General features: G+C 41.1%; 1 protein-coding gene across 1 annotated transcript; it reads left to right on the top strand.

Moving 5' to 3' along the window:
* The first annotated feature begins 246 nt into the window (after nt 1–246).
* ATP6V0D2 (ATPase H+ transporting V0 subunit d2) lies at nt 247–17585 on the top strand. The gene is made up of 8 exons (XM_060242947.1): nt 247–435; nt 6019–6190; nt 8544–8722; nt 10277–10356; nt 11688–11765; nt 14003–14179; nt 15996–16073; nt 16853–17585. The coding sequence occupies exons 1-8, from the start codon at nt 306–308 to the stop codon at nt 17012–17014; spliced, it is 1056 nt and encodes a 351-aa protein (XP_060098930.1). The 5' UTR covers nt 247–305; the 3' UTR covers nt 17015–17585.
* Nucleotides 17586–19644: the final 2059 nt, after the last annotated feature.

Raw genomic sequence — 19644 nt, 5'->3', positions numbered from 1 at the left:
AAGCATAACATTATTTTTGCTTTTAAAAAGATGCTGTCCAAACAAATCCAACCCAATTCTTCCTTTGTCCTTGTGCTCTATGCACCAGATTTTTCTGATAGGAAAGAATTTGATTTGTGTGTGTTCAGTAAGTGTTTGTTGTGTAAGCATTATGCAAAGTGCAGTTATGCTTTGATGGAAACAATGAAACAGGAAACAGCAAGTCCCAACAAAATCGAGTGATTGCTCATTGCCACCTCCTTCAGAAGTGTACCAGGCTCAGTACTCTACAAGCCAAGAGAAACATCCAAGCTACCTTGTCCACTATGCCAGGCTGTTCAGAATTTTACTTCAATGTGGATCATGGGTACCTAGAAGGACTGGTCCGAGGCTTCAAAGGTGGAATCTTGAAGAATGCTGACTATGTCAACTTAGCACAATGTGAAACTCTGGAAGGTGAGTTGCATTAGAACATGACTTTCCAAATTTGGTGGTGGTGGTTTGATCTGGACTACAGAACATTTGATGTCATTAACATCCTTGTACAACTGGTGAAAATGGGTCTATTGTTTTTAGATGTGCAATAGCAAAGGAAAAACTGGAAACCTGATTCTGTGCAACAGATGGCCTTCACTGTTATGGTGCTATTTAGGAATTTGTCTGTCGACAGTTAAAGCAACAGCATCAACTGGTTTGTCAGAATGTCCTGATTTATCCCATATTCTATAAACCCCTCTTACCAGTAGAGAACAGAAACAGGGCTTTGAGCTCCCTTGGATGTTCTGTTGGGATCCAGGACATGCCAAAGCTATTTTCCCAACACTAGACTGAAGAGCAACAAGGTGACCATGTAGCATCTTCCACAATTCGTAAACTTAATCCACATAACAATGCTAGAGTCCAATGGCACCTATAAGACCAACAAAGCTATATTCAAGGTATGTGTTTTCGTGTGCATGCACACATCTTTAAATTATCTGAAGAGTAAGGCTTTGTTGGTCTTAAAAGTGCCACTGAACTCTAACTTCTAATATTACTTCAGACCAACATGGCTACCCACCTGGATCTTAATCCATATATTACTGAGTGGTTGAGGAGCCTTGCCCATATTGCTGGGTCCCATGTCATTCTGGTATTATGTGTAAGAAGTAATCACAAATGTCAGGAAAATAACCAATTTCCTCCTGCTCCAGAATCCCTCTGCTATGTGGCAGAGACAATACTGGCATGGAAACGAACTTCACCATTGGGGGCCTGTATGGCTACAGATGTTACTAGAAATGTATAAATTTGTAGGAGGACACTATTTAAAAGTGTTTCTTTTGTAGTTATAGTTTCCTATAGAAAGTACCGTCTATGGTGCTTGCTGCTTACAGTGGATGTCAGCTAATGGTTCATGGTAACATGACTGTCTCTTGCTATTTTTTGTCCAAGTTATATTAAGAACAAACAGACTGAATTTGTGGAAATGTTTTTATGCCAGTGAGTAAGTAACCTACAGTTAAGAAACCACTGCAGGCTTCATTCCAGTCCTGCTTCCATCCATTATATCTAGTCACTACTCAAAACAGCTTCCTTAAGTTTACACCTATAACCAATGGAATAAAATATTTTGTAAAGCAAATTATTTCTATCTTCATCTCATCAGAAACTTGGAACTTCAGCAGGATATGGAAGATAATAAAACAATAATTCTTCAGTTTTTTTTTCTGTATAAAATATGGCTTAGGATATATTGTGTGCCCCACTAGTAGAATAATTGCAGTAGGACAATCAGGTGTTTAAAATGAGCTGTACTACAGTATACATACCCTTTCCCTTCTTGTCTGTTGTTGCCCACACAATGGCAATCTGGCTGTTGTACTATGTTTAATAGGATTTTAAGCTGGTTTTAGGATATATATTGGGGTTAAAAGTTTTAATAGATTTTAATGTATTATAAAATGACAAGTAAGGGATCCTCAAGGATTTCCATTGGTTACTTAATTTCCCCCACTATTTCCTCTTTTTCTGCTTCTGGCAGCCCCCATATTGTCTCCCCTTTCTCTGCTTCTTTCTCTCCTTCCCACTCACCAATCAACTTTTCTTTTATATGCCCACCAGTTTTCAACTTTATTTCTCATTTACTTCATTTATGCTTTATTTTTTTCCCTGATAGAGGCCCAAAGCAGCTTACATCACTCTCCAGAGCCAGTTTGGTGTAGTGGTTAATTGTGCGGACTCTTATCTGGGAGAACTGGGTTTGATTCCCCACTCCTCCACTTGCACCTGCTGGAATGGCCTTGGGTCAGCCATAGCTCTGGCAGAAGTTGTCCTTGAAAGGGCAGCTGCTGTGAGAGCCCTCTCCAGCCCCACCCACCTCACAGGGTGTCTGTTGTGGGGGAGGAAGGTAAAGGAGATTGTGAGCCGCTCTGAGACTCTTCGGAGTGGAGGGCGGGATATAAATCCAATATCTTCTTCTTCTTCTTCTTCTTCTTCTTCTTCTTCTTCTTCTTCTTCTTCTTCTTCTTCTTCTTCTTCTTCTTCTTCCTTCCTCCATGATATCCTCACAACACCCTTTCAAGGTACATAAGGCTGAGAGTGACTGGCACAAGGTCACCCAGCAAACTTCCATGGTAGCATGGAGATTTTAACTTGGGACTGCCAGATCCTAATCTGACATTCTACCCACTACGCTACATTTACTATCAGCTTTTCACACCCTTCCCCAGCAGCTTCTCCCTAGGAAAAGTCTGGCCAAGTTTCAGAAGTCATGTAGTAGCAACTCACTTGTGAGTTGTGTGTTGGCCACTGCTGGGCACAGCCATGTTGCATAAGGTGTATGGAAGCTGCTGCTGGGCCCAGAAGAGTTTGATGGCATCAGGTTGTCTGGTAGTCACCACCATGCATGGGTGAATAATGCAAATTGCATGGTAGCAAGTTGTCCAGTGGTTGCTGCTGAGTCTGACCTACGGTTGCCAGACCCCTGGATCCTCCAATTTTCAGAGCTCCAATCTGCTGCTGGCCAGCTGGCTGGCAGAAGAAGTCACACCCTGAAGAGACCTGTTGCACATTAATGTGGTTGGCATGATGATATCACACAAGTGATATTATCACACTGGGGATGTTGCACATTGATCCTGTAGCACTATGGCTAAAAACTTTATAGTAATCATAGAGTTTTGGCCAAAATAATAGAGCATCAATGTGCAACATCCCTGGTGTGATGATATCACTTTCAAATGATGTCATTGCACCAATGACATCATGCACAGTGACATCATCCTGCCCCATACTCCCAGATGGTTTGGGGAGGGGAGAGGCCTTCAAAGCCTATCCCTCAAAGCAGCTGTTTTCTTCAGGGGAGCTGATCTCTGCCAGTTGGAGATCAGTTGTAAAAGTGGGAAATCTCCAGGCCCCACATGGAAGCTGGCAAACCTATAGAAGGGGGCTACTGGCAAGATGGGCAGCAGCTCCTCAACAGTACCTTTACCCTGCTTTCTCTGTCTTTCATTTCTTTTGACTTGTCCTATGCTTATTTCCCTGCCTGTCTGGTTGTTCTTTGTCCATTGCTTTCCTTCTGATTTGGTTATGCTGCCCGCGTTCTGATTTGCCTTCCAACAAAAGAAGTCTTCAAAACACAGAGGGGATGTTGCTGAATTTCAGTTTCAATCACTACAATTTTGGTGCTCTAAGCTCACTTAATAGAGACACATGCTACCATATGTTCCCCAGAGAGTACTGCAATCTGGCTCCCAAAATCTGCTCGTAATCCCCGGGCCAAAGGAAGCCCGGTTGAAGTCAACCAGGGACAGGGCCTTCTCAATAACAGCCCCTTGCTGGTGGAACCAGTTACCAGAAGAGGTCAGGGCCCTGCGGGATATTGGACAATTCCGCAGGGCCTGTAAGACAGTCCTCTTCCGGTTGGCCTATAACTGACCGGCACCAAAACTACCAAAATACTGAAGGAAGTTTATAGATAGCACACTGTTGGATTGATGCACTGATTTTAATGTGTTTAATGTGTTTAATGTTTTAATTATGTAATTTGTTATTGTATTTAAAATTCGAATTTCATTGTTAGAACCTCTGTGTTGTAAGCCGCCCTGAGCCCGCTTCGGTGGGGTAGGGTGGGATATAAATCAAATCAAATAAAATAAATAAAGATATACCTTGTATGAGTCCGCTTGCGGAGAGGGCGGGATATAAATGTAAAGTAATAAATAATAAATAAACAGTTACCATTTTATGTGAATACGACAAACCACATATTTTCCAGCTTTATTATGCTAGCACATGTTAGCTCTCCACAGAGCAAACACATGCTAGCTTGCACATGCTAGCTCTCTACAGAGCAAACTTCCCCCTGCGTCCCCCTCCCTCCAGGCTGTTTCAGCCACCAAAAACAGCACAGGAGAGAAAGTGGGATTCCTCCTTCTCCTGTACAGTGGTACTTATCTGAATTGGGCCCTGCAAGCTGCCACCACAAACTCCTCCCCATGGCAAAATTGTTCAGTTTGTAATGTGTAGTTAGGCCCTACAGGTATTGTGATCCAGTAGCAATTACCACATGTTCTGCATGCAAGAGACTGTTACCATGTGACCAGCTTCTTAGGACTGAAATGACTGGCAATGCAGCCATACTGTGCTGAAAAATTCCCAAAGGGAGATAGGGACCACCTGAGTATTTGGGTTCATGTGCTCAGCAATTCATTGCTAACATTTTTTTTCATGTCATTCCTCTAATGAGCTCAAGGTGGTACATTGTTCCAGTTAAGCATTTTATCCTGTCAAGAACCTTGTGAAGAAGGCTAGAAAGGAGTCTAGTGCCTGGCCCATGACATTAGTCTTTGCAGCTTGTAGAGTGCAAACCTTTGCAATGTTTTACCAACAGAGCTTTGTTTGTCTTTCTTCTGCATCTTGTTTAACCGAAAACTTCCTTAGTTTATACTGGCATGGTGCAGTCTAAAGCAGAAAGAAGTGCAGCAGCACAGGTACACATTGGTGAGAACTTGTATAGCCAGACAGAGTGCAAAAGAGCTTCAAAGCATTTAAATGACCCATAGTTCAGAGTCTGCCCTTGTAGTGTGACTTCTAAAGAGAGTTTGGAATAAAGAGAAGCTTCTGTAACTGATACTCCACTCTGTCCTTTCCTCTTTGCCAAATTCCGTTCCCAGATTTCACACAGAAATATACACCACTGAACATTCTCTGTACAAACTACCAGAAACCCTATAAAAGCCACCCAATCAGGCAATGTGATTTTCATCAAGGAAAGGGTAAAATGCTAGCCATTAATGGAATATGTGCGAAAGAATGCCTTTTAACCTTCTCTGGAATCTCTGCCAGTGAATGACAGCATAAGTTTCTCTTTCACTGCCAGAGTGTTCCCAAATGTTATTTGATTTGGGGTTTTTTTAAGGTGCCTTTAGTCTCTGGGAAAGAAAGCAAGAATATTCTCATTAAATATCAATGATCCCAGACTCTCATATATCCATAGGTTATGAATGCTATGTGCAGTTCTACAGCTAGATTCAAGTCCAGCAGCACCTTTGAGGCAGACAATATTTCCAGGGTATGAGCTTTCAAAAGCCAAAGCTCCCTTCATCGAATACTGGACTCATAGCTAGTGGTTCTACTGCAAAACAACCTGGTTGCCTCCTGAAACTATGTTTAGTTCTGTCATCCCTTTAAGAACAGGGTGTTTTTTTCTTTTACAAAAGGAAGCTAGTGGAGCTGTGATTTCAAGAAGAAATGTGTGATATAAAGGGACTTTTTAACATTTTTACCTCAGAAAATTATCCTACTGAAAATCAGCCCTCACAGTCTGTTTATAGCTGATGAGGAGAAACTTACAGCTGCCTGCTTAAAATTGCAGCTCCAGCAATTTAAAAAAAGGGAACGTCAGGTTGGAATCACTGTGGAATTACACAGTGTGTAATTCCACACTGAGTGTAACAGAACTCAGTTTTACCTTCAGTGTACAAAGAAAAGGAAAACTAAGAGACCACTTTAACTTCATGTTTCTTTGTTTCAATGATCTTTTTCCATGTCTTCTAGACCTGAAATTACACCTACAGACTACAGACTATGGAAATTTCTTGGCTAATGAAACTGGTCCCCTCACAGTATCAATCATTGATGACAAACTAAAAGCCAAACTACTCACAGAATTCACATACTTCAGAAACCATGCGTTTGAGCCACTTTCCACATTCCTAAACTATATTACGTAAGTAAATTAGTTACTATCTATGTCTTGAGGAAAACCTGGTAAAGTGATTCCATGTAAGGCTACAAGAAGACTTAATATTGGATGAAGGAGGAAATCCCATTACTTTTCTCATACATGGAAATGTGCCCGTAGATGGTAAAAATATGTTTCTTCTACTGAGAATCAAGTGCTTTCTTTGTAGATATAAGCTTATTTCAGATGTATGTATGTGTTTATATTCATTGTCCACCTTTCTTGTTAAGACTTAAAGTGGACTACACAGGGTAAATTGCTAGCAGTCCATACCAAGAAGTATCTAATAAGCACAGCATAGGTTGAGAAAATCTATGTAAGAAGAGCTGTTTTTCATGCCCTGGAATTACAGTTTATCTCCAGACTACAGTTCCCTTGGAGAAAATGGATTATTTGGAGGATGGATTCTATGGCACTGTACCCCACGGAGGTCCCGGTCCTCCCCAGGTTTCACCCCCAAATCCCCAGGAGTTTTCCAACCTGCATGCAGCAACCGAACCCCTTCCCCTCACCAATGTCCAAGGAGGACTAGGCAACCCTACCAAAGAAACCAACCCAAGTGAGCACTGCTGCTGGTACTCCTTGCTACTTGGAGAAGTGAGGAGTATATAAGTATATGAAATATATATAGACTATTTTTAAGTATTTGATGTTTTAGACCGATATATAAACCTAAAATTGACTTTTCCTGTAAAAACTGGCCTGAATTGGGCCTCTGAGTTCCTGCCAGTTAAATAAAAAAAATGCTGGGTGCCCCATTTGTGAAACTCCCAGCATCACTTCTGACTTGGCCCTCAGCAGAACAGAAGCTTTGAATCCATCTCATCCTTTTCTAATGCATTTTGATACCATTGCACTATTAAACATCCTTGTTTTCTTTGAGGAAATGTTTCTTGTTCTTGGACAATCAAATTATAATTGATTTCTTTATATTAAGATGTTTGTTTGATACTGTGTTTGAATGTTATTAGCTATTCCCAGTGTTCTATAAACTTGCTCAAGGAAATGCAGAGTATCTTTCAAATGAATAATAAATTGATAAAGTGGTTTTGGGCTTTCAAATTAAAGTAGATACACACACACACTTTCCATTTTGGTTTGCTATTGTCACGTAAGAAAGGGAAGACTGTCCAGTAGTTTTGTCTGTTCAGGCTATTGAACTTTGAGAGGCAAATCCATACTTTACATATCAAACATGAAAAGCAAGGTGTAGGACTCCGAAACATTGGGGCACACATTAGAAAGCTAAACTTGTGACTCTAAGGGATGTGTCAAATACGTTCCCCTCCTTCATTCACACATTTCTCTTTTCCATAATGGTGAACATCAATATTTTAATGCCACATATACAACTTCCATTCCTAACACTACTAGAAAATAAATGTTTTTACCTCGACATCTGCCTGACTTAGGGTTGCCAGGTCTGACTCAAGAAATATTTGGGGACTTTAGGGGCAGAGCCAGGAGACTTTGAGGGTGGAGCTGGGAGCAAAGGTATGACAAGCATGACTGAACTCCAAAGGGAGTTCTGCTCATCACATTTAAAGGGACTGCACTCCTTTTAAATTCCTTCTCTCCATTTGGAATAATGAATAATAGGGGCACCTTCTTTGGGGGCTCGCAAACTTGGACTCCCTAGTCCAATCTTCTTGAATCTTGGAGGGTGTTTTGAGGAAAGGCACTGGGTGCAAAAGTGGAAAATGTGGTGCTGATACCTCAAAAACAGCCCCCAGAGCACCCCAGATCAATTCTCCATTATACCCTATGGCAATTGGTCTTTATAGGGTATAATGGAGTGCCCTACAGACATCCCCCCACCTTTCTGATGATTCTGAAGTGTGGGAGGGCCTCCAAATCATGGGATCCCCTGCCCCCAACTGGGGCTTGGCAACCCTAGCTTAACTCTGTACAAGAACCAGTCTGATACAGTGGTTGCACTAGGATTTGGAAGACCCAGACTGGAATCCCGTCTACTGTGGAAGTTTGCTGGGTGACTTTGCGCCAGTCACACACACTCTCAGCATTATCTACCTTGCAGGGTTGTTGTAAGGATAAAATGGAAGAGAGGCAAACAATGTAAGTAGCTTTGTTGTCACCACTAAGAGAAAGATGGAGTATAAATGAAGTCAATAAATTCTTAATTTTACATTTGAGTTCAGTTACTTCTTATATACAGATGCTGAGTTATGTTAGGTGTTGCTCAATGTAGTATTTGTTGAAAAGAATTCCTCCTTTGCAAGTCCTGCTTTTTGCTTAACTTTTTGCCAAAGATCCTTGGTTGCTTGGCTTTCTCGGAAAAGAAAGGAATCTTTTCTTTAAGGCTGCATTCTTTCACTAGGTATAGCTATATGATTGACAATGTGATTCTCCTCATCACTGGCACATTGCATCAGCACCCGGTAGAAGAACTGGCTCTCAAGTGCCATCCTTTGGGACGATTTGAGCAGCTGGAAGCTGTTGGCATTGCCCTAAACCCTGCAGAGCTGTTCAACGCAATCTTGGTAGACACACCTTTAGGTAAACTTGTTAACAGTTGCCCAATTGTGTACATGCACTTGCAGGACACCTAGTTTCTTGTCACATCAGCACTTGTTTTTCTGTGTATCCTTTCTGTAGAACTTGGTGTCCCATCAAGGTGAAAGCAGATGATAGTTAATGAGGTGGTAATGCTAGGACGCAGTGCTCTATCCTCTGAAGTCCACCCAAGCAAAACTTTTATTGACTTGGATGCCAGGCATTTAGCTGGTGTCTGTTACATTTTAACTCACTCTTCCCCCAAGAAACACGTGGGTTGGACCAAGCCTGCATCTACACTCAGTCTCAATCAATGTGTGTATTTACTACAGTCTCTTTTTATATGACATTTTTACAAGCAGGGATCATGATCCATTGCATAGCACTTTTTATGAACAAGAAGACCCCCCCCCCTCCTTTTTGCTCAAGAAAAGCTGGTTGGATATAACCAGGACTTGAATTCAGCAGGAACTCACAGGAGCAAAGCTCCTGAACCTCCAGCCAGGGTTTGCATGCAGTGGGGAGTTCTCTCCCCACTGCACACAGATCCTGGGCAATACTCCCTCTAAGCTATGGAGTCCTGTGAGCAAAAATTCTACTTCATGAGCTACTGGTATTAAAGTTGTGAACTACTGGATAAATGAATTTGCTCTGGGGCCATCCTTCCTGAGCTAAGACAAAAATGTGCGAGCTGGAAGCCAAGAAACTGTGAGCTAGCTCACGCTAACTCAGCTTAGAGGGAACACTGATCCCAGGGCCTATGCAAATGAGATATGCTACTGATACCTGCACCTTCCCCCCCCCCCCCCCTATAAAATGATCCCTGGATACAACCCTTGATTCCCAGGTGGTCTGGTTTCTGGTTCAGGCACTGCTTAGAGTTATACCCCCTTGTAGCTCTATGAGATAAAACTTTATGTGATTTCAGGACCATTCTCATGAGCTCAGCCATGCTGATCCCAGCTTCTCCAAGCAGGAGAAGATTTTCCAGAGCAATCACTAGCCCTGGCATAGAAACCCCGGTAACAGAAAATCTGTCAAAGCAAGTAAAAATTCATTGACACAGCATTGCTAAGGCACTCTGTCAGGGACTAATTCAGTACTGTTTGGCTAGGGAAGTGGTACTCATGGACAGCCATGTTCACAATTATTATCACCCAAACAGCCACATTTCCTTCCATCCCAGTTGTACCTCAGAGAGGCTCAGAGCTCACCTGTTCCTCCAGAGGCAGCTTTTTCAAGGTGGAAACCACCCACCAACTACAAGCCCATGTTTCCAGAAACCTGGGACAGGTGCCATATGAGGCAACAATGATAAGAAAAGCCACATATGGCTCCTGAGCTACTGAATATCATTGAACTAGCTGTGGCCTTGAGTTTTCCCAGAATTACAGTTGACTCTCAATCCTACAGAGATCAGTTCCCTTGGAGGAAACAGCAGCTTCAGAGGTGGGCTCTAGAGCATCCCATCCCCACTAAGAATCTTGAGAATCAATATGTAAAATTCTTATGCATATCTGTGCTTTGACTCTGTCATTTAAACATGTCTCTTTTCAGCTGCTTTTTTCCAAGACTGCCTGTCTGAAAATGACCTAGATGAAATAAACATTGAAATCATGCGCAACAAACTGTACAAGGTAAATGTTACTTGGAATCAGCTAGGAAAACCATGCAATAGATACAATTCCTGACCATTAGAACAAAGGGCATGGGGTTTTTTTCACTGATGTCAGTGGGTTTGTGGATTGCATCCACTGTTACTAAGGCAGATCTTGCATACCACAGGACATGCCATGAAGCAAATGATTCACATTTTGACTTCTTAGAAGCTTCCATGAAATTCAGTGCTGCAATCAGTGATAAAATGATGCAAAACATAGAATTTAGATAGCTTTAGATGTGGAAGGAATAGAAAGAGCAAATGCTTTATTCTTACCATCATATCCCAAATGGGTAGTGGTCAGAGGCATAAGCTGGCACTGTATATTGCAAGCCTGTGCACCTGATCATGCAGGAAAACACACAGTCAGGGCATTATTTCCAAAGTGTGACCTCAGTTATTATTGAAAAGTGCTGCCAGCTGATCATGGAAATGACTGTGCAAGTGGCTGCATGTACTTCTTCAATAATGGTCAAAGGCACCTTTTGAAAAAAATATAATTCCAGGAAGGTCAACATGTTTGTCTGCCAAACAAAATGGGAGTTTAGTGGCACCTTCTTATCTCAAAGACTTTATTCTAGAGTACACTTTTGTGAGCTAAAGCTCACTTTATCACATGCTTGAAGTGTGCATCCATTGAGCTGATATTCTTAAACAATATAATGAGGGGGATCCAAATGACAATAGTAACTCTTCCATTCTTAACAAAGACTTCAGATTTTTCACTTATTATAAGTGCCAGCATCTTGCATGTCCCACCCCTTAGAGATGCTAACTAGTATTAAACTAACTAGTTTAGTTTAATACTAGTTAGTTAATACCTTTGTAACTTTCTGATTGGATTTGCTTATCTTATTTCATCCTTCTGTTTCCTAGATTAGACTTCAAGGCAATCTTCTGGCCTATCAACGATTGTGAATGGTCCTTGCCCACCCTAATGGGTCTGGTTACTTTTTTTGTAGTGGATCTTTTAAAAAAAAATTGGTCTCTCTTTGTAACATCTTCCACACCATTGCTGACTTTCTGTTTGCTATCCATGTTCCACTTGGAAAATTAGGCTGTTCGCCCCCCCCCCACCGAATAATAATTCTAGCATCATCTTTCAGTCATAAGATGTAGATAGCATCTTTCATATTAAGTGTCCATTAATGAATGTTTTTATTGTAAGCAAATGGCAAAGTACACAAAGCAATTACTAGAAGTACTCCGTTAATATTTCCTTTGACAGTTTTAACTTCAATGCTTTTTGCTTGATAATTCAGAGATGACTTGAATGTAATGTTTCATATGCTCTGTTTCATTCTTTAGTCTTACCTTGAGGCATTCTATACATTCTGCAGAAATCTAGGTGGTACTACAGCGGATATAATGTGCCCCCTTTTAGAGGTAAGGAAAACAGAGGAATAAGAGATTAAGAAACAGTTTACAAAAAAAAAAGTGGAACAAAAACTGTGCTATAGGATACTCACTGGATATTCTCTGAATGCATGCATAGTATTCTTTATTGGTATTTGACATATAATAATTTCAAGTTTGACAGTATTTGATAATTGGTATATCATAACAGTTAACATTTTGTTGTTATTTGGACATCGTGTTTCATATTTGTACCTGGCGTAACCCAGATCAAAAGATGGCAAAAATAAGGTTCTGTGGTAAAGATTTCACAGAAGTCTAATATCATATTGAGAGTTTAAAATGTTATAACCCATCCTGAGCGTGCCTTGGCAAGATGTGCAGGATAGAAATCTCAGAAATAAATAACTACTAAATAGATTTTTAAAAAGGACAGTTAACAAAAGTATTGGTGTCCTGTTTAGCCTTTAGCCATTGCAAATTGGAATAGTTGCAGCAGCTCTCACCACAGCCCTTTAGGGGCTCAGCCAGCAGTCCTCTATTGTTTTCTTGAACATGGTGGAAAGTGCCATAACATTCTAACTGACCTATGGTGACCCTGTAGGGTTTTTAAGGCACTCGATGATCAGAGGTGGAATGCCATTGCCTGCATCTGTGTAGCAACCCTGGACTTCCTTGGTGGTCTCCCCTACCAGTACTAGCCAGAACCAACTGTGTTTAGCTTCCAAGATGTGATGAGATGAGGCTAGCCTGGGCCATCCAAATAAGGGCTCTTGAACTTGTAAACTGGCAGAATTCATGTTGCTCAAGTCCCTTCTTTCACATTGCTAAGGATGCCCCTTTGTTTAAGAACATCAAACATATTCAAGAGTAGATAATGTCTGGGGTCAGGCTGAGACTCAGAACATCTATATTGCAAGGTCCTAAGTTCAGTCCTCATCTCTAGCTAAATGGATCAGGTAGCTGGTGATGTGAAAGACCTTCATCTTAGACCTTAAGAGAGTAGCAGACAAAACCAGGGTCTATGGAAATGGAGTTTCATGTTTTATATGTTATCAGGAACTGGGGTACATGAGTTCTAACCCAATACTTTGCACAGTGGCATGTCCCCACCCCTTGTGGTAATGGCTAATGTATGCAGATGGCAACAAAAGCTTTAAATAATATACTATCATAAATCATTGAGCTTGGCTGTTGGGGGCCTTAGTAGACAATTGTGACAGATTTGCTTCTGAAATTAACAAATAAATTAAATTGGGATTAAATGTTATGTTTTTCACAGTTTTAACCCTATTGCTACTAATAGTCTGGAAGCCAACCTGAAGGGACTGATTCAGTGACACAGCACATGCTTTGCAAGAAGAATGTTCAATCCCTGGAGTCTTCAGATATAGAACCTTAGGTAGCAACTGCTTGGAAAAATCCTTCTGTGCCTGAGAGCTAATGTTAGTCAGAGTAGACAGTACTGAGCTACGCAGATTAATGCATGAACACATTAAATCTTATCAAGTCTCGACTGATGGAATTTTCTTAGTCTTTAAGGTGCTACTAGACTCTTGCACTTTTCTATTGCTACAGGCAGACTAACATGGCTATCCATCTTGATGGAAGTTCAGTATTGTGTACTATGACTGGCAGCAGCTTTCTGGGGTCTCAGCTGAGGTCTTTCATATTACCTACTCCTGGATCATTTTAACTGGAGATTCTGGGGGTTGAACCTGGAGCTTTCTGCATGCAAAGCAGCTACCCTACTCTAGCTACTCTACCAATGAGCCACAGCCCATTCCCAAATACAGTATAATATAAGATAGCTTCATGTAAAAATATGCCATTCTTGCAAAGAACTAACTGACTTTAATTCTGGGCCTGGATTGTGTATTCCCTGGGTTTCTTTAGCCCTGTAATTGCATCAAGGCTATGATACCAGGTGTGTGACTCAGAGGCAAGGAAACATGCATGGGAATGTCAAATTGTTTGCCCAGACAGGTCACCGCTGTACCTATGTTACTGTTGTCCAGTTTATCCCTGATATGTTCTTGAAATAAGCAGTTTCCCACTTGGGTTGAAAATGTGCTTGGTCAACTTGTGCATGGTTCCGGAGTAGTGTATCCTTTACAAACTGCTGGCTACCTGCTATGATATGTGACTAGAAATGTGACTTGCTGTCTAGAATTTCAGTGGGATTATGGGTTGTGTTTAAGAGAATACTGATATGCATTACTTTTTTTAAAAAATGATGGGACCTGTTGTTTGTTTTATGAGTTAAGTTTGAAGCAGACAGGCGTGCCTTCATCATCACAATTAATTCATTTGGCACCGAACTAAGCAAAGAGGACAGGCAGAAGCTGTATCCGAAATGTGGGAAGCTGTATCCAGAAGGCTTACTTCTGCTCGCCAATGCAGAGGATTATGAGCAAGTCAAGGGCGTGGCGGACTACTATGGTGTACGTAAATACAAAATAGCTCCTAACAACAACAACAAAAAGCATACTTTGTCTACAACATTCCACAGCACATTCTGCCAAGGAAAAGAACATTGGGTGTTTGTTCAGCCTGTTTTAAACAGAGTAAAAGCAAACACAGTCCTGATTCTCCCTGTGCCTCACTAAGGGAAATGCAGTGCTAGGGAAGGAGCAGCTGTTCAGTTCTGTGTAGGCCACATCTCTCTGCTGCAATACAATCATTACCCAGAGAGTGTGGGCAGGTCAACTGCCAAGGCCCAGAACCACTATGGGGTCTATTGACTGAAAGCCTTTGCCTCTTCTTTCATTCTTGTTGAGGAGACATACATTCCTTCTTACTGTCAGGCCCTACGCCAAGTAGGAATGTGCTCCTATGATTGTGCACTTCTTCCTTCTGTAGTGACATGTCATTGGTTCTCTAAAGGCAGGCAGATGGGCCATATACAATTGCAATGCTCCTAGAAACACACTGCCAACTCAAGGACACTTTGAACACATCTGTTAGGGTCAGGCTGATTTAGGGAGACTAAGCAAGTGACATTTGAAAGGCTCTGGACCTGTAGCATCCCAGAAAACTGAATTTATGCTGCCTGGAAAGAAAACTATAAAACAGGAGGTTACATTTCCCTGAAATTCTCTACTTACCTTTTTTAAAAAACTACAACATCCCTATATGAAATAAAGAGACACCCACAGATAACCCTGTTATTTTTAAACACTTTAATGCCCTTGTATCTACTGAGTAAAACTAGATGTGATAACATTAACATATCTCTGTTGGTTCTTGAAAGATGAATTACAGCTGCTCAGGCCCCAACTGAAATCAGAGATGTGTGGGAAGGGTTGAAAGGTTTTAACCCTTCCATCTTCAGAACATTTTGTTCATTACAACTAGGGTCCCATGCTATAATTAGCCTTTTGAAAGTACAAAGGACTTGTCTTTTTTTTTTTTTCCTTTAAAGGCCTATAACAGTACAGGGAACTCCTTTTCAATATATAAAATGCTGAAAGGCTGAAAAGATTAAACTTCCTCTTCTCTCCAGGCACAGTCCTGATAAGAATCATGGTCTAATACAGCTTTGACTGAGCTTTAAAAGATGCTGAGAAGACATACTCATGGATCTCCCAGTGTCTTGTCCATTTATTGGTTTATCATTAGCCATGAATATCCTTAGAAAATGTACAAGTCTGTGTCAGCTCAGGATGACATTACTCTGACAGGGTTCTCCCTGTGTGAAGGGAAGAAGAAAAAGCATACTTTGAATTCATGGGCTGAACATCCCAGAGTTGTGTTGATAAGAAGATTAGACCAAATCATGAAAGATAGATCTATCAGTGGCTAGTAGCCAGGATAGCTAAACAGAACCTTCATGTTTAGAGATAGTGTAGCTCTCAATACCTGTTGTGCAAGGGAGTAAAACCAGAGGGAGCCTTGAGACTCTGCATTTTGCTTGTAGCATTTTCTAGATCATGACTCTGGTGACTGTGGCCAACAAGATGCTGGAACAGATGGACCTTTGGTCTGACCCAGTCAGGGCCAGCCCTACCACTAGGCAAACTAGGCGATTTACTAGGGTGCCAGCTTTCCGAGCCTCCATGTGACTCACTGACGTTATTAGTGCAGGGGAGGGGGTGCCAGAAGATAGTCTTATCTAGGGTGCCAGACAGCCTAGGTCCAGCCCTGGATGCAGTGCAACTGCTCTTTTGTTCTTGTGCACATCTAAAAGACCTATTTACAAAAGTCTAAAAAGAAACAGTATGTAAGGTAAACAAAAACCATTGGTGGTTGTACTTCCAGGAATACAGAGCTTGCTTTGAAGGGGTTGGAGGTGGAACTGGTGAAAAAACCTTAGAAGATGCTTTTTTTGAACAGGAGGTAAGATATTCATTCTCTCTTTTGAAGATCAGTTATCACTATGGCTACAACTGCACAATCACTCCCTCCTGGACTGCTTTGTCTAAACAAAGGGAAATCTAGTCATGAATGTTTGCTATAGCACAATGGCAGCACAATATACAACAACGTGTGAATGCAGCCTGTGGTTTTTCTCAGAACCGGATGAACTTTCAGGAGGGAGCACTATTCACACTGATGTCTTAGAACAGGGGTGGCCAATGGTAGCTCTCCAGATGTTTTTTGCCTACATCCCATCAGCCCCAGCCAGAATGGCCAATGGCTGGGGCTGATGGGAGTTGTAGGCAAAAAACATCTGGAGAGCTACTGTTGGCTACCCCTGTCTTAGAAAAACATTATTAAGCAGAAGTGTGCTTTCTTGCTGTCTTTCAAACAAGCTAGCTCAATTTTTTAATGTTTATAGATCCCATCTATAAGCATGAGCATAGAGACCCAACCATTTGTGATTTGGTCAGATTCCCTACATAGCAACTTACTGAAGCTTCCATTACTGCATCCATTAGAGAAGTATTCATAATTTTTGTTTAAATCCTAACCTCTTCATTAACATTTCTGCTGCCTGTTACAAATGTCTCCACAAAACCTGGATATGATTCTATTTCAACACAGCTCCTAGTGAGAAAAGTCTGTTTCATTTACTGATGGCTGAAAGCCCTTTTGAAGACATAATATACAATTAACTGGTTATCCTGTTTCTACCACAGTATTTTACATAATATTTCTTGTAAATTTTTCAATAGGTCAGAATGAATGTACTGGCATTCAACAACCAGTTCCATTTTGGAGTCTTTTATGCCTATGTGAAGCTGAAAGAGCAAGAGAGCAGAAATATTGTCTGGATTGCTGAATGCATCTCCCAGAGGCACCGAACAAAAATTAACAACTATATACCTATTTTCTGAACTGGATACTCATGATACATATGAACAGTAGTACCTACTTACTAAATTGGCTTTTTAAATCAAATTTGTCATGACATTCAAAAAGAGGGGGAAAGGAGTTTGACCACCCAGGAAAGCCCATTTTACAGTGGTCAATCTGATCAGTTGTTTGTGTGAAATAGTTCATACAGGGCCCAAACCGACATGGCAACCATCAGAGATCTTCATTAGTGATGCACAACTCTGATTTGCATCAGGACCACCACGTAGGGAGTGGAGAGAAAGTTTTTCTTAAAAGTGCTAATAACACCACTGGGTGTTATTTCAGTTAGTAAAACCATGAGGGATTTGAAAGATGAATCCCCCTCTTCTATTCTTGCATGGCCCTGATCTACAATGGGCTACATGTACCTGTAATTTACCTTCTGAAGATGACTTAAAATCTGGGAATCTCATCTTTTTACATCCTCAGATAATCAAACCATTTTGCAAATATATAAACACAAAGGTTTTGTGATAACAGTATGGAAATCCTAACATCCCCCCGTGATATCATTTGGTCACCATACAGTAGCATCTGTCTTAAGTTGCAATTTCAAGGATCCAATTTAGAATGCCCTGTTTAAGAAGCATAAAGGACAATAGGAAATTAAAAGAGCCAAAGCAGCTGTGCTAACAATTAGCTTTCTTTAAAAACATGTTTCAATAACAGGACACTGAATTTGGGACTATTTTGGTGGCATGTATAATTATTTTCCGTAATGCTTCTGTAAATGTATTTATAGTTGTTCAGCATACAGTTCTCAAAGAAACTGTCAAGACTACTAAACTGTAGGAACTTTATTGACTTGCTAATCTAATTTTGCTTGTGTGTGTCGATGAAACAAAGCTGTCTTTTTCTGTCTTTAGCAACTTGTTTCATTTAATAAAAGTTGGGACCAATGTGGTGTAGAAGTAGTTAAAATGCTGGCCTAGGAACAGTGAAACTTGGATTTAAATGTTCCCTGTGCCAGCTGACCTTGGGTCTAGTATTTTCTTGCTCCTCCTAACCTACTTCACAGGGTTGCTGTGAGAATAAAATAAAAAAAGGAAGTCCCCTGTGCAAGCACCAGTCGTTTTCGACTCTGGGGTGACATTGCTTTCACCATGTTTTCTCGGCAGACTTTTTACGGGGTGGTTTGCCATTGCCTTCCCCAGTCATCTACACTTGCCCCCCAGCAAGCTGAGTACTCATTTTACCGACCTCAGAAGCATGGAAGGCTGAGTCAACCTGGAGCCAGCTACCTGAACCAGCTTCCACTGGGATCGAACTCAGGTCGTGAGCAGAGGGTTCCGACTGCAGTACTGCAGCTTTACCACTCTGTGTCATGGGGCTCTTTAATGAGAATAAAATGGAGGGAGTTTAAACTACCGTATACCACTCTGAGTTCCTTTGAGAAAGGACTGGAAAAAATGCAATAAAATATTTTTCTTGGCCTGTTCCATTAGTACAAATTCTGGTTTGTTTCTGATTTTCAAGAAGTAAAAGAAAATCTATTTTAACACTTACCATGCTGTTTTGCTAAGTCTGTGAAAAGCATTTCCTTTAATGACAACTCAGGACAAATATTCAAAATAACGTTATGTATTAAAAGCCCATTTCTGCCCTACTTGATCATATCCTGACTGTTCAAATGCCTGCAATGTTGTTGTTTTAAAAAACTGGATAAAGAGATTATAGCACTTGTTTAGTCACCCAAGGGACTGGATTCATAAGAACATAAACCAACATCCATCGAGTCCAGCAGTTTGTTTCCAGTGGGTTGCTTCTGGGAAATCACTAGCAGGATATAAAGGTGATGGCCTTCCTGGGGCTTGTCTGGTATTCAGAGGCATGCTCCCTGTGCATATTTTAGTAAAGAAAGAAAAAACCCAAATATTTACAATAGGTTCTCTGGTGACCTGGAAAAGACGATGACAAAGGCCCTTTATCCATAAAGGAAGGATTTTTTGTGTCCTAGGCAAACCTTGCATTTAGTTTCCCTATCCCTAGCCACATTCAATATCAGAATGCATGTTTACTTAGCATTTGAAATGAGCAAACACAGAAATTCACCTCCATCTGATTTGGTGGGCCTGAAAACTTGGTGCTCTAGATGACTGCCCAGTTTGCCTATATGCTTGGTCATGTCCTTTGTATGTGCATAGACACCCAGGAACACACATGAAGGAACCATGTTTATGTAATATTGTCTCACACAGAAATAATCTGTGAATATTAAACTCACGTAGGTCATTCTCACTTGATCAGCACCCTACTAGGAGGAAAGGTGTCTGAGTAGGAAGACCTGATTGTCTTCCTTGTATGATTGTGACATCCATACACCCACTTGCTGTCTTCTGGAGCAGTACCACACAGAAGTTGCACATAGTTCCATTTATGAATTCTATGTGGTGTAGTTGCTATAGTGTTGGGGTAGGATTTGGTAGACCCAGGTTCAAATCCCTACCTGTACCATGGAAGCTCAATGGGTGACCATCAACCAGTCATTCTCTCTCATCTTAACCTACTTCAAAGGGTGGTGGTTGTGGAAATAAAATGGAAGAGGGGGAAAATGATGTAGTAAATTGTTTTGAGTCCTCATTTGGGAAAAGAGTGGGATGAAAATTAT

This window comes from Heteronotia binoei, chromosome 7 (genome assembly GCF_032191835.1).
Source record: "Heteronotia binoei isolate CCM8104 ecotype False Entrance Well chromosome 7, APGP_CSIRO_Hbin_v1, whole genome shotgun sequence".
In the NCBI taxonomy this organism is placed as follows: domain Eukaryota; kingdom Metazoa; phylum Chordata; class Lepidosauria; order Squamata; family Gekkonidae; genus Heteronotia; species Heteronotia binoei.
This window is presented reverse-complemented; position numbering and strand designations above follow the sequence as displayed.